At 47.7% G+C, this 14254-nt stretch overlaps 1 protein-coding gene across 1 annotated transcript in view; it reads right to left on the bottom strand.

Moving 5' to 3' along the window:
- Positions 1-14254, bottom strand: part of MISP3 (MISP family member 3) — a 71591-nt gene that overhangs the window by 37761 nt on the left and 19576 nt on the right. The window contains exon 2 of the mRNA XM_040346590.1: positions 5850-8320. Within this exon, the coding sequence (XP_040202524.1) occupies positions 5850-8298 (2449 nt within the window). The 5' untranslated portion in view covers positions 8299-8320. The remainder of the gene's footprint in view (positions 1-5849; positions 8321-14254) is intronic.

Here is a 14254-nt window from a genome sequence, read left to right on the forward strand (position 1 = left end):
CTGTGCTGTGCGGATTCCCCCTGCTGCTTTGCTGCAAAGAAAGGGACTGGGGAATCTCTCTCAAAAGTGAGACATCAGGGGTCTTTTCAGATCCCTGATATTTCACCAAAGCAAAATAAAAATACAAATAAAAATTGTAAAAAAACTAAAATTAATTAAAAAGTTTTTATTTAAAAAAAAAAATTTAATTATAAAAAAAAAAAAAATGAACCACTGACACCAATCTCTACCCTATTGACACCGTCCACTGCTCCACCGACACTGTCCATTGCCCTACTGATATATATATATATATATATATATACATACACATACATACACATACATACATACACACACACACACACACACACACACACACAGTAAAACCTTAGTTTGCGAGCATAATTTGTTCCAGAAACATGCTTGTAATCCAAAGCACTTGTATATCAAAGCATTTTTTTTTACAGGGTATAAAAAAGAAGAGAGGCACCTCTAAGTGTAGCAATATGTTGCTAAATGTTATATCTTCATTAAATGTACCGTATTTATCGGCGTATACCGCGCACTTTTTTTCCCCTTAAAATAAGGGGAAAATCGTGGGTGCGCGATATACGCCGATACCCGCTTCCCGCGCTCAGTTTGAATGCCTGCGCCGACATATACCGAGCGCAGTACACTCGGGTACATTCGGCCAGGCTCGGCTTCGCTCGTGCTCACGCATAAACGTCACAGAGCGTGAGCACGAGCGAAGCCGAGCCTGGCCGAATGTAGCCGAGGGTACTGCACTCGGTATACGTCGGCGGAGGCGTTCAAACTGAGCGCGGGAAGCAGCGATTCGACGGGGAGACAGCGCGGGAGAAGCCGGGAGGACACCACCGAAGCCGCAGACGGATGCCGGACCGGACGAGGAGGACACCACCGAAGCCGCAGACGGACACGACGAGGAGGACACCACCGAAGCTGCAGACGGACCCCACGAGGAGAACACCACCGAAGCCGCAGACGGACGCCGGACCCGACGAGGCCGCCGATGGACGCCGCGCAAGACACCAAAACTGTAAGTACTAAAATGTTTTTTTTTTTACAGGAATGCGGGTCCACATTAGGGGTGCGCGCTATACACCGGAGCGCGCAATACCCCGATAAATACGGTAACCATATTGCTACACTTAGAGGCCCCTCTTTTTTTTATACTCAGTTGTGACCTGACGCTACTCTTATATCAAGACATCGCTTGTATATCAAGTCAAAATGTATTAAAACATTTTGCCTGTCTTGAAAAACGCTCTCAAACCAAGTTACTCTCAAACCAAGGTTTACTGTATATATCACACACACACACACGCAAGTGTGTTTGATCTTTGGGTGCACACCCTAATTCAATAGGCTGCGCATGACCCTGATCATTGGGGGGGGGGAGTGGAGACTGAGAAAATGATTCATCCTGCCTGCAGCAGACTGATGACAGCCGAGGCATAGTCACTGGGCTGGCGTACATTGATTTGTAATGATAAAAGGTGGAGCTTTTTAAAAAATGTGTACAATTAGTGTATAATGTGACATGTCAGAAATTGATTCATTCAGACTCATAAAGTTACTAATTCATAATATTACATTACCTTATCTTAAAAGGGCAACTATAGTCCTTTTTAATGCTTTTTAGATGTACTTACATGTAAAAGGTATCAAAATTAGTGCAAATAATCTTATCAGTGTGTGTTAATAGATTAAAAACCTTGTTTCTATGTACAGTATATAAGTGCATACGTATTAGGAGGCAGACAGATTTGCTCACCTCATTTGCATTGCCTTGGTGTGATTATCCTTAGGCAATAAACCTGAGGTAGATGCTTAATCAGAGCTATGATTAAGCATCTGTCCATGATGTGAAACAGGTTAGCTTTTTTGTCCCCTATGTCCACTTTCTACCATTGATTGCAGTGTTGCATGAATTTTTGAATGTTATACAGCTTTGGATTTTATCCTTTGTTCATTTTGTTTCAATAAATCGCCTATCAGAGTGCGGCAGTCCAGGAACCAATTTTTTTTTCCACGGAACAACTTTTGTATAAAATACAAATGTGCTAGGTGCTCTAAGGAAGACAGGGAATGTAGGTGACCGTTATGAAAAGGGGTGAGGCTGGTGCTCTCAGGTAGGCACAGGAGGTAGGTGACAGCTATAACACGACAGTTAGAAAGGACAGGTGGGGGCCAGGTATCTCCAGGTAGAAAGGCATGCTAGGTGACAGATATAAAGCACAGGTGATGTTGGTATCCCCTAGGTAGACAGGGGAGGTAGGTGACAATTATAGGTCAAGGGTGAAGTTGTTGTCCCTAGATAAACAGAGGTAGGTGTCAGATATAAAGCACAGGTGAGATTGGTGTCCCAAGGTAAACAAGGGACATAGGTGACAGTTATAAAGCACAGGTGAGGTTGGTGTCTCTTAGGTAGACAGGGGAGGAAGGTGACAAACATAAAACACAGGCAAGTCTGGTGTCCCCAGGTAGACAGGGAAGGTAGGGGACGGTTATAAAGCAAGGGTACGGTCAGGGCTGTCCTAATGATAGGGCACTGTCCAGGGGCCCCAGCTGCATGGGGGGCCCCTGCGCTTTCCCCAAAGCAGCTGGTCCTTGAGCCCACGCTGCCCCGAAATTGGGGACACCATGATGGCACTGACAGTGATAGATACACAGGGGAGGCAGCCTGCCGCCTACCTACTTGATGTTGGTTTACCTGCACTGTCATCATTGTAGGGGCCCCAGAGCATTACTTTGCCCAGGGGCCCGTGATGCCATTAAGACAGCCCTGGGTGAGGTTGGTTCCCCTTTAGGAAGACAGAGGACGTAGGTGACAGTTTTAAAGCACATGTTGGTGTCCCCAGGTAGACAGGCAAGGTAGGGGACAGTTATAAAGCACCAGTAAAGTTGGTGTCCCCCAGGTAGACAGAGAAAGTAGGTGACCGTTATAAATCACAGGTGAGATTGCTGTCCCCAGGTACACAGGCAAGGTAGGTGACAGTTCTAAAACAAAGGTGAGGTTGGTGTCCCATAGGTATATCGGGAAGATAGGTGACAAACATAAAACACAGGTGCGGTTGGTGTCCCTAGGTAGACCGAAAACTCAGGAAACAGATATAAATCACAGGTGAGGTTGGTGTCCTGAGGTAGACAAAGGATATAGGTGACAGTTATAAATCACAGGTGAGGTTGGTGTCCTGAGGTAGACAAAGGATATAGGTGACAGTTATAAATCACAGGTGAGGTTGGTATCCTGAGGTAGACAAAGGATATAGGTGACAGTTATAAATCACAGGTGAGGTTGGTGTCCTGAGGTAGACAAAGGATATAGGTGACAGTTATAAATCACAGGTGAGGTTGGTGCCCCCTTAGGTAGACAAGGAAGGTAATGTAGGGGACAAACCTAAAAAAAACACAGGTGAGGTTGGTGTCCCTAGGTGTACAGGCAAGATAAGTGACAGATATAAAGCACAGGTGAAGTTGGTGTCCCCAGGTAAACAGAGGATGCAGGGGACAGTTCTAAAACACATGTAAGGTTGGTGCCCCATAGATATTACTGGGGAGATGGGTGGCCAACAAAACGCACAGGTAAGGTTGTTGTCCCCAGGCAAATAGACAAGGTAGATGAAAAATAAAAAGCACAGCTGAGGTTGGTGTTCCTAGGTAGACAGGCAAGGTAAGGCACAGTAATAAAGCACAAGTAAGGTTGGTGTGCCCTTGATAGATGGGGGAGGTGGTTGAAAGCCATTAAGTACAGATGAGGTTGGTGTCATCAGGTAGACAGGTAGGGTAGGTAACATAAAGCACAGGTAAGGTTGTTGTCCCCGGGTAAATAGACAAGGTAGATTAAAAATAAAAAGCACAGGTGAGGTTGGTGTCCTCAAGTAGACAGGGAATATAGGTGACAGTTATAAACCAAGGGTAAAGTTGTTGTACACAAGTGAACAGAGGAGGTAGGTGGCAATTACACAGCACAGGTGAGGTTGGTGTCCCCAGTAGGCAGATAAGGTACAGTAGGTGACAGTTATAAAGCACAGGTGAGGTTGGTATCCCCAGTAGGCAGAGAAGGTACAGTAGGTGACAGTTATAAGGTACAGGTGAGGTTGGTGTCCCCAGTAGGCAGAGAAGGTACAGTAGGTGACAGTTATAAAGCACAGGTGAGGTTGGTGTCCCCAGTAGGCAGAGAAAGTACAGTAGGTGACAGTTATAAAGCACAGGTGAGGTTGGTGTCCCCAGTAGGCAGAGAAGGTACAGTAGGTGACAGTTATAAAGCACAGATGAGGTTGGTGTCCCCAGTAGGCAGAGAAGGTACAGTAGGTGACGGTTATAAAGCACAGGTGAGGTTGGTGTCCCCAGTAGGCAGAGAAGGTACAGTAGGTGACAGTTATAAAGCACAGGTGAGGTTGGTGTCCCCAGTAGGCAGAGAAGGTACAGTAGGTGACAGTTATAAGGCACAGGTGAGGTTGGTGTCCCCAGTAGGCAGAGAAGGTACAGTAGGTGACAGTTATAAAGCACAGGTGAGGTTAGTGTCCCCAGTAGGCAGAGAAGGTACAGTAGGTGACAGTTATAAAGCACAGGTGAGGTTGGCGTTTCCAGATACTGTAGATAGTCAAGGTAGCTGACAGATATAAAGCACGTCAGGTAGGTGCCCTCAGCTGAATTGAAGCAGGTGACCAGCACAGGTGAGTATACGCAGGTATCTTCAGGTAAGTGGGGGAAGGGGTGAGTGCCAGGGGACACACCTCAGACTATCATGTACTAATTAAGTACGGATGTCAAACTGGTCAGGAGAGAAAAACAGGTGTTCCTCCGAATTCAGTACAGGACATGCTGGTCAGCTACGAAGAATGGTGGGTGGAAACCATGAATTACAGGTAAGGAATGGAGAAGCCTGCAGACAAAGAGGACCTGTCATTTGTCCTTGTGACACCACCGAGACCAGGAATCACTGGCATCAGCAGCTGCAGTGAGGTTTCGGTGAAGAAACTGGCCACAAATGGGCACATCTGCCGTCAGCCACAATAAAGTGCCCCCTATCTTCATTGTAAGGGCAGTAAATGTTCTTCCGCACCATAGTGGCGTAGTGGTTAGAACTCTTGCCTTGCAGACATGGGCTCATGGGTTTAATACTTAGCAGGAACACTAGCTGCATGGAGTATTGGTGAGTTTTTTTTCTGACAGCCAAATAAATACTGGAGGCTTTTCCACAAATTATTTCGGGGCCAGTAGGACTATGGAAAGATTGTTAGATTGCTAGCGCCTTTATGCCGCGTACACACGATCAGAAATTGCGACAAGAAAAGTTCGATTTGAGCTTTTGGTCGGAAATTGCGACCGCGTGTAGGCTCCATCAAACTTTTTCTGTCGGAATTTCCGACAGCAAAAAAATTGAGAGCTGGTTCTCAATTTTTCCGACGGGGAAAAGTTCTTGTCGGAAATTCCGATCGTCTGTATGGAATTTCGACGCATGCTCTGAATCAATTCGGAATCATTGAACTTCATTTTTCTCGGCTCGTCGTAGTGTTGTACGTCACCGCGTTCTTGACGGTTGGAATTTGGTGTGACCGTGTGTATGAGTCAAAATTCAGTCGGAAAAAAATCCACGCTTTTCTTGTCGGAATTTCCGATCGTGTGTACGCGGAATTAGGCTGGGACTGATGAGAAGGATACAGGATTCTATAGGCATAATTAAATCCACAGAAGTAAAATTATTTTACTTTTGGATGCAATTTTCCCAAGTGGATATTATTTTTTATTTTTTTTTACACATAAACGACACGAAAAGTGTAGAGATGGGTGGTAGGTGGAATAGATAGGGAACACCTATATTTAAAAAAAAATGTACCTACCTGTGTTCATGCTTTCAAACATCATTTTCTTCTCCTGCAGCTCCTGTTGGGGTCCGCGGTCATACGTGCCCATCACTTTGCCCTGGTCCACCAGGTCTTGCTCTCTTTGGGTCTCCAGCTGGATCTCTCTTTGCATCTGTGCCCCCGCCAACTGGCGCTCTTTACCGGGCAACGCCACCGGCTCCACCGCCATTGTCTTCCTGCGCACCTCCACCAGCTCTGGCTCCCCAACATGCACGCTGATGCCCCTTTCCTGGCGCAGCGTCGTCTCTCTTTCCATGCTCAGGCGGATTTCTCTTTCTATGGGGGTCTCAGGGGTCAGGGTGACCCCATCTTCTACCATCTCCCTGTCCTTCATGTCTGGTTCACCTGGACACAGTTCCTTCTCAGGCACTATCCCTTGCTGTGTGTCTCTCTGCTCAGCTGTGTCTGCCCTCACCTCAATGCCAGTGCAAATAAGAGGCGGCCACTCCTTCTCCCGGCATGCTACTGGGTGTCCTGGATCTGCTGTCCCCTCCCTGCTGGGGACAGTCATCAGATCAGGTGTCACTTCCCCGTGTGCTTCCTCACCTGAGGCTTTTACCGGTCTATCTGCTTCCACTTCAGCAGCTGTTTCCTGCTCTGTGAGACTGGCTGTGACCCCTTCTAGTCCTACCTGTTGTCTACCTGTCTGTCCTGGAGAACCGGTCACCTCCCCCTCCTCCTGCACAGTTATGTCATAAGACACCTGAGCCGGTATACCTGTCCCCGGGACAGCTGCACCTGTCTCCTCTAATGTCACCTGTTCACGGTCGGGGATTGTTGTCCTGCCTGCACAGGAATGCCCCCCCTCCTCCGTCATCTCACTGCTGGAATCTGAACATTCTTTGAATACCGGTGCCTGATTGTCAGTCGGTGCTTCACCTGCTTTGGTGCCATGTGATGTCACCTCTGTCACTATGTTTTTTACCAGGGTGTCTATCCATGCCTCGCCTGCTTTAGTTACCTGTGTTACACTCTCATACATGCCAATACCTGTCCCCTCTGCAGGACAGGAGCTTACATCCTCTTCTGTTGTCACTTGTAAACCTAGATCTTGGCTTGCTGACCTATTGGTCACCTGACTTGTTTCTTCTGATACCTGCAAAGTAGTGTCCCCTACTGACTCCCTTTCTGCCTCTTTAACAGGGGTCATCATTACTGATACATACACAGCGACCTCGTCTTCTGGTACCTGCGCAGTGCCCTCTGCCGAAGGCACTTGCACAGCAGGTTCCCCTCCTGACACTTGCACAAGGGGCTCCCCTCCTGACACTTGCACAAGGGGCTCCCCTCCTGACACTTGCACAAGGGGCTCCCATCCTGGCACTTGCACAAGGGGCTCCCCTCCTGACATTTGCACAAGGGGCTCCGCTCCTGGAACTTGCACAGTGGGCTCCCATCCTGGCACCTGCACAAGGGTCTCCCATCCTGGCACCTGCACAAGGGGCTCCCCTCCTGGCACCTGCACTAGGGGCTCCCCTCCTGGAACCTGCACTAGGGGCTCCCCTCCTGACACTTGGAAAAGGGGCTCCCCTCCTGACACTTGCACAAGGGGCTCCCCTCCTGACACTTGCACAAGGGGCTCCCCTCCTGACACTTGGAAAAGGGGCTCCCCTCCTGACACCTGCACAAGCGTCTCCCCTCCTGACACTTGCACAGTGGGCTCCCATACTGGCACTTGCACAAGAAGCTCCCCTCCTGGCACCTGCACAAGGGGCTCCCCTTCTGGCACAAGGGTCTCCCCTCCTGACACCTGCACAAGGGGCTCCCCTCCTGACACCTGCACATGGGGCTCCCCTCCTGACACCTGCACAAGGGGCTCCCCTCCTGACACCTGCACAAGGGGCTCCCCTCCTGACACCTGCACAAGGGGCTCCCCTCCTGACACCTGCACAAGGGGCTCCCCTCCTGACACCTGCACAAGGGGCTCCCCTCCTGACACCTGCACAAGGGGCTCCCCTCCTGACACCTGCACAAGGGGCTCCCCTCCTGACACCTGCACAAGGGTCTCCCCTCCTGACACCTGCACAAGGGGCTCCCCTCCTGGCACCTGCACAGGGGTCTCTTTCTCTGACCCAGCGGTCTTTTCTATTGCTGCACTCACCTCTCCTGTTGTGTTTATATCCGTCCCATCTCCCTCTACATGCACCTCTTTTTCTCCAGCCTCCAGTAACACTGAATCCAACTTCTCAATGGTCTCCGAGAGCTCTCTGTCAGTCCTTTCATTCTCTTCTTCCTCTCTGCTCTTCTCCTGTCTTTGCCTGGTTGTTTCTTGCCCAGTCTCGCCTAAAGCTGCCCCAACTGTCCCCCATTCTGGTCCCTGTCCCTCTGCAGCAATCTCTGATATGGCTGCATGTATCTCTGGTTCCCCCTTGTGTTCATTCTCGTGTATTACACCGCCACTTATGGGATTTTGCTCAGAAGCCATTAGAAGTCTCTGAAAAAAAAATCTGTAACAAAGAAGATAGAACCTTTATTAAATGTTTTATTTTTAGTGTGTAGTAAGTTTGATTCATTGATCACCTATGAAAAGGGAACCAATATAATATTTGCATTGGGCTTTCATTTTGAGCTTTTGCATTTAAAATAGTTTTTGCTTTGATTTTTACTTGCTTGCTGTTCCATATTTACATTATTAGCCCTTCATTGGGTAACTCTCTGACACTGCAAACAGTATCCCTGATGAATACCTCCTGAGTTTTCATTGTTAGTGGTTAGCACCTCTGCCTGGCAGTCAGTGGCGGCTGGTGCTCAAAATGTTTGGGGGGCGCAAATAAACAAACAAAAAAAAGAAAACATCAATTGCAGCCTCACTGTGCCCATCAATTGTCACCACTGTGCCCATCAATTGCCGCCACTATGCCCATCAATTGCCGCCACTATGCCCATCAATTGCCGCCACTGTGCTCATCAATTGCCACCACTGTACCCATTAAACACAGCCACTGTGCCCATCAAACGCAGCCACTGTACCATAAAATTGTCGCCACTGTGCCATAAAATTGTCGCCACTGTGCCATGCAAAACGCAGCCACTGTGCCATCAATTGTTGCCACTGTGCCCATCATGTGTCACCACTGTGCCATGCCATTGTCGCCACTGTGCCATGCCATTGTCACCACTGTGCCATGCCATTGTCACCACTGTACCATGCAAAACGCAGCCACTGTGTCCATCAATTGTCGCCACTGTGCCATGCCAAACGCAGCCACTGTGTCCATCAATTGTCGCCACTGTGCCATGCCATTGTCGCCACTGTGCCCATCAATTGTCACCACTGTGCCATGCCAAACGCAGCCACTGTGTCCATCAATTGTCGCCACTGTGCCATGCCATTGTCGCCACTGTGCCCATCAATTGTCACCACTGAAAATTGAACCAATATAATATTTGCATTGGGCTTTAATTTTAAGCTTTTGCATTTAAAATAGTTTTTGCTTTGATTTTTACTTGCTTGCTGTTCCATATTTACATTATTAGCCCTTCATCGGGTAACTCTCTGACACTGCAAACAGTATCCCTGATGAAACATACCTCCTGAGTTTTCATTGTTAGTGGTTAGCACCTCTGCCTGGCAGTCAGTGGTGGCTGGTGCTCAAAATGTTTGGGGGGCGCAAATAAACAAACAAACGAAAAAAAGAAAAAAATCAATTGCAGCCTCACTGTGCCCATCAATTGCCGTCACTGTGCTCATCAATTACCGCCACTGTGCTCATCAATTACCACCACTTTACCCATCAAACACAGCCACTGTGCCAATCAAACGCAGCCACTGTACCATAAAATTGTCGCCACTGTGCCATAAAATTGTCGCCACTGTGCCATGCAAAACGCGGCCACTGTGCCATCAATTGTTGCCACTGTGCCCATCATTTGTCGGCACTGTGCCCATCATTTGTCGCCACTGTGCCCATCATTTGTCACCACTGTGCCCTGCCAAACGCAGCCACTGTGCCATCAATTGTCGCTACTGTGCCATGCCATTGTCGCCACTGTGCCCATCAATTGTCGCCACTGTGCCATGCCAAACGCAGCCACTGTGTCATCAATTGTCGCCACTGTGCCATGCCATTGTCGCCACTGTGCCCATCAATTGTCGCCACTGTGCCATGCCAAACGTAGCCACTGCGCCCATCAATTGTCGCCACTGTGCCATGCCATTGTCTCCACTGTGCCCGCTGGCTCTGATAGACGCTTCCAAAGCCAACCAGCTGCCATTATTCAGATGGCCAGTGCTCGCCAGGGGGCCGGCCATCTGAATAGTGGGCAGCGGCGACAATACATTGATTCATGCAATGCATGAATCTATGTATCGTTTTTCAGTGGTGGTCCAGGAGCGAGAGGGGGCGGCGCTCCTGCGCCCTCTATAGACGCACCGCCACTGCAGTGCTAGGATTGGTGGTTCAAATCCCATCCATGACACTACCTGCATGGAGTTTGCACGTTCTCCCTGTGCCTGCGTGGGTTTCCTGCCACACTCCAAAGACATGCTGGAAGTTTAATGGGCTTCCATCTAAGAGCACTTTAAAATTGATCTATTTTTGGGGTAAAAAAAAAATTTAATAAAAAAAATGGTAGAAAAATATATTCCTTTAATCCTATGGAATTCTTCACACCAGTGTGCTGCAGTGCCTTTTTCAAAATCCTGCATCTTTGGTGCGTTTTTCAAAAAAGTGCACCAAAAACACCTAATCTCCCATTAATTACTATGGAAAATGCATCATAAGCACACCCGGGGATGTATTTTCGGTGCATTTTTTTTGTCTGGTGTCCAAGTTTCACAGGTGCATGATGGGAGTCAAGAGTCTAGAGAAAGCAGCAAAAACAAATATTCGTTTTTGCCTGCGTTTTTTTCACAAGAGCAGTGAAAAAACTCCCTAATTCGGCCATAGTGGGCCATATTCTTAAAGATCTGAGGCGGCGGAACGTATGTCCTTTACGTTACGCCGCCGCAAGTTTAAGTGGCAAGTGCCTGATTCCCAAACCACTTACCTGTAAACTTGCGGCGGCGTCGCGTAAAGTCCACCCGCGCAAGCACTCCTAATTCAAATGATCCTGGTAGGGGGCGTGGATCATTTAAATTAGGCGCGCTCCCGCGCCGATCGTAATGCGCATGCTCCGTCGGGTAAATTACCCGACGTGCATTGCGCTAAATGACGTCTCACGGACGTCATTTGTTTTGACTGTAACGTAAATGGCGTCCAGCGCCATTCACGGACGACTTACGCAAACGACGTTAAATTTTCAAATTTCGATGCGGGATCGACGGCCATACTTAACATTGAGTACGCCACCTAGGGGGCATGTTTATCTTTACACCGCGTATCGCTTACGGAAACGACGTTAAAACACTACGGCGGGCAAGCGTACGTTAGAGAATCTGCGTGACTAGTCATTTGCATATTCTACGCTGACCACCACCTAGCGGTCAGCGTAAATATTGCAGCCTAAGATACAACGGCGCAGGCCGTCGTATCTTAGGCATGTTTAAGTGTATCTCAGTTTGAGAATACACTTAAACATAGGATCGGACTTACGTCGGCGTATCTGCTGATACGCCGGCGTAAATTATTTGAGAATATGGCCCAGTATGTGTATGTATGAATGTGAGTTAGTGACCTTAGGCTTGGTTCACACTTGCGCGGGTGGTTGTGGGTGCAGGACAGCGTGTAAATCGCACCTGTTCCTGCACCTGCAGATGGAAGCAAAATACATGCAGAAGGATGTGGGCATGGAACCCTTGTATGCCCTGACGATGCGGGACACAATTTAATCATACCAGTGAAAGATGTGCTTTATGGCCTAGATTCAGGTACGGCCGTTCTACGTTGCGCGGGTGTAGCGTACCGTATTTTCGCTACGCCGTTGCAACTTAGAGAGGCAAGTGCTGTATCCACAAAGCACTTGCGTCCTAAGTTACGGCGGCGTAGCGTAAATGGGCCGGCGTAAGCGCGCGCGTAATTCCAAGTAGACTGTAGGGGACGTGTTGTATTTAAATGAGGCTTGACCCCATGTAGATGCATGGCCGAACGAACGGCGCATGCGCGCGCATTCTCAGTATCACGTCGTATTTACGCCCAAAGATACGTCGGCTCAATGCCTGTGACGTGAACGTAATTTACGCACAGCCCTATTCGCGTACAACTTATGCAAACGACGTAAAAATATACGCTTGTTCCGACGTCCATACTTTGCATGGGATGCGCCACCGAGAGACAAGCTTTATCTTTACGCCGGCGTATCACTAGCGTAAACAGCGTAACTAATTGCGAGGGCCGCACGTACGTTCGTGAATCGGCGTATCTAGTCATTTGCATATTCTACGCCGAACTCAACGGAAGCGCCACCTAGTGGCCAGCGTAAATATGCACCCTAAGATACGACGGCGTAGGAGACTTACGCCGCTCGTATCTTAGCCTAATTTAAGCGTATCTGGTTTCCAGAATACGCTTAAATTTACGACGACGCATATTCGGACTTACGTCGGCGTATCTACTGATACACCGACGTAAGTCTCTGAGAATCTGGCCCTATGTTCCTAATCTAGAAGGAGGACTCTTATCTGTGAAGCGTCTAACAGCCACAGGACTCACTGTGAAATTCTAAGGTGACAAGTGTTCCATTCTAAACGGCAAACAGACAATAGCAAGTGCCAAGCTGGATGATCATCTATATCACCTCGACACAGTGAAAGAAATAAGGTAAGACTATGTACACACAAGCACAATGACTGTATACATATATGGCACAGACGTCTAGGTCACAGACACCCAGAATGCATACAGGAACTACAGAGGCGGAATCTGACAAGGGATCTAATCGTATCCCCATGTCCAGTCACCGTTAAATGTGAATGTTCCATTAAATCCAAAGCTACAAGAGCAACACTTCCCAAAGTCAGTCAGAAAAGAGCTTCAAGACCACTTGACTTAGTTCACAGTGACGTGTGTGTGGTCCCCTAAACCCACCAACACCTGGAGGCAACACGTACATAGTGACTTTCATAGACGACTATTCAAGATATACAGTCGCCTACCTAATGCAACACAAGAGTGAAGTTTTCGACAAATTACAAGACTACCGTGTTTCCCCAAAAATAAGCCCGGGTCTTATAATTATTTTGGCAACAAAAGACACAGTAGGGCTTATTTTCAGGGTAGGTCTTACCATGTAATGTGATGTCTTCTCTCCCCCTCTCCCTGCCAGTCAGGAATCCCCAGTGCGAGTTAAAATGCTTGTAAAATCCAATAATCCACTCTATTACAGTGGTATATAATGTACAATGTGTGTTTCTGTAATATAATTGTGCCAAATATCTTCTTATAGCGCCGCTCTGCGCTTCTGTGACCCGCTGGAGCTCTCTTCCCTGCATTTATATTACAAAAACACACACAGTGTACATTGTGTACTACTGTAATAGAGAGAATTATAGAATTTTACAAGCATTTTAAACTAGGGCTTATTTTCGGGGTATGGCTTATATTGCATCCCTCCTGGAAAATGACGCTAGGTCTTATTTTCGGGGTAGGTCTTATTTTCGGGGAAACACGGTATATAACAAAGACAAGTAACAAGTTTCAGAGGAAGCCTCTCATACTTCAGGGGGATAATGGAGGTGAATTCACAGGAGGTAAAATACAAGAGTACTTAAAAAGGCATGGAATAGAACATCAAAAGACAGTCCCATATACACCAGAACAAAATGGAGTAGCTGAAAGAAAGAATAGAACTCTGACTGAAATGATCAGATGTATGCTGACAGACTCTGGACTACCACAAAAATACTGGGGTGAGGCAGCCATGACAGCTACATATCTGCAGAACAGACTTCTTTCCAGAACAGTGGAGAAAACCCCATATGAACTATGGCACAATGAGAAGCCAAGTGTAAAACACCTAAGGCCCTGTGCACACGATAGAACATGTTCAATGAAAACGGTCCGTGGACCGTTTTCATCGAACATGTGCGCTCGGAGATTTCGGTCTGATGGCTGTACACAGCAAATGCAATACTGTGTACAATTATTAATATCATCATCACACTCCAGTGCCCAGCAATACTGTACAATATAGATTCAGTGTGCACTGCAGAAGTGTCACTCACACTGCACACTGAATCTATATTGTACAGTATTGCTGCCTGGGCAGGTGGAGTGTGATGATGATGATGATATTAATGTACACAGTATTGCATTTGCTGGGCCTGCCATATACTGTACTGTACACTATAATAGTGTACAGTCAGTACAGTATATGGCAGACCCAACAAATGCAATACTGTGTACATTAATATCATCATCATCACACTCCACCTGCCCAGGCAGCAATACTGTACAATATAGATTCAGTGTGCACTGCAGCAGTGTCACTCACACTGCACACTG

Source organism: Rana temporaria, chromosome 3 (genome assembly GCF_905171775.1).
Source record: "Rana temporaria chromosome 3, aRanTem1.1, whole genome shotgun sequence".
Lineage (NCBI taxonomy): Eukaryota > Metazoa > Chordata > Amphibia > Anura > Ranidae > Rana > Rana temporaria.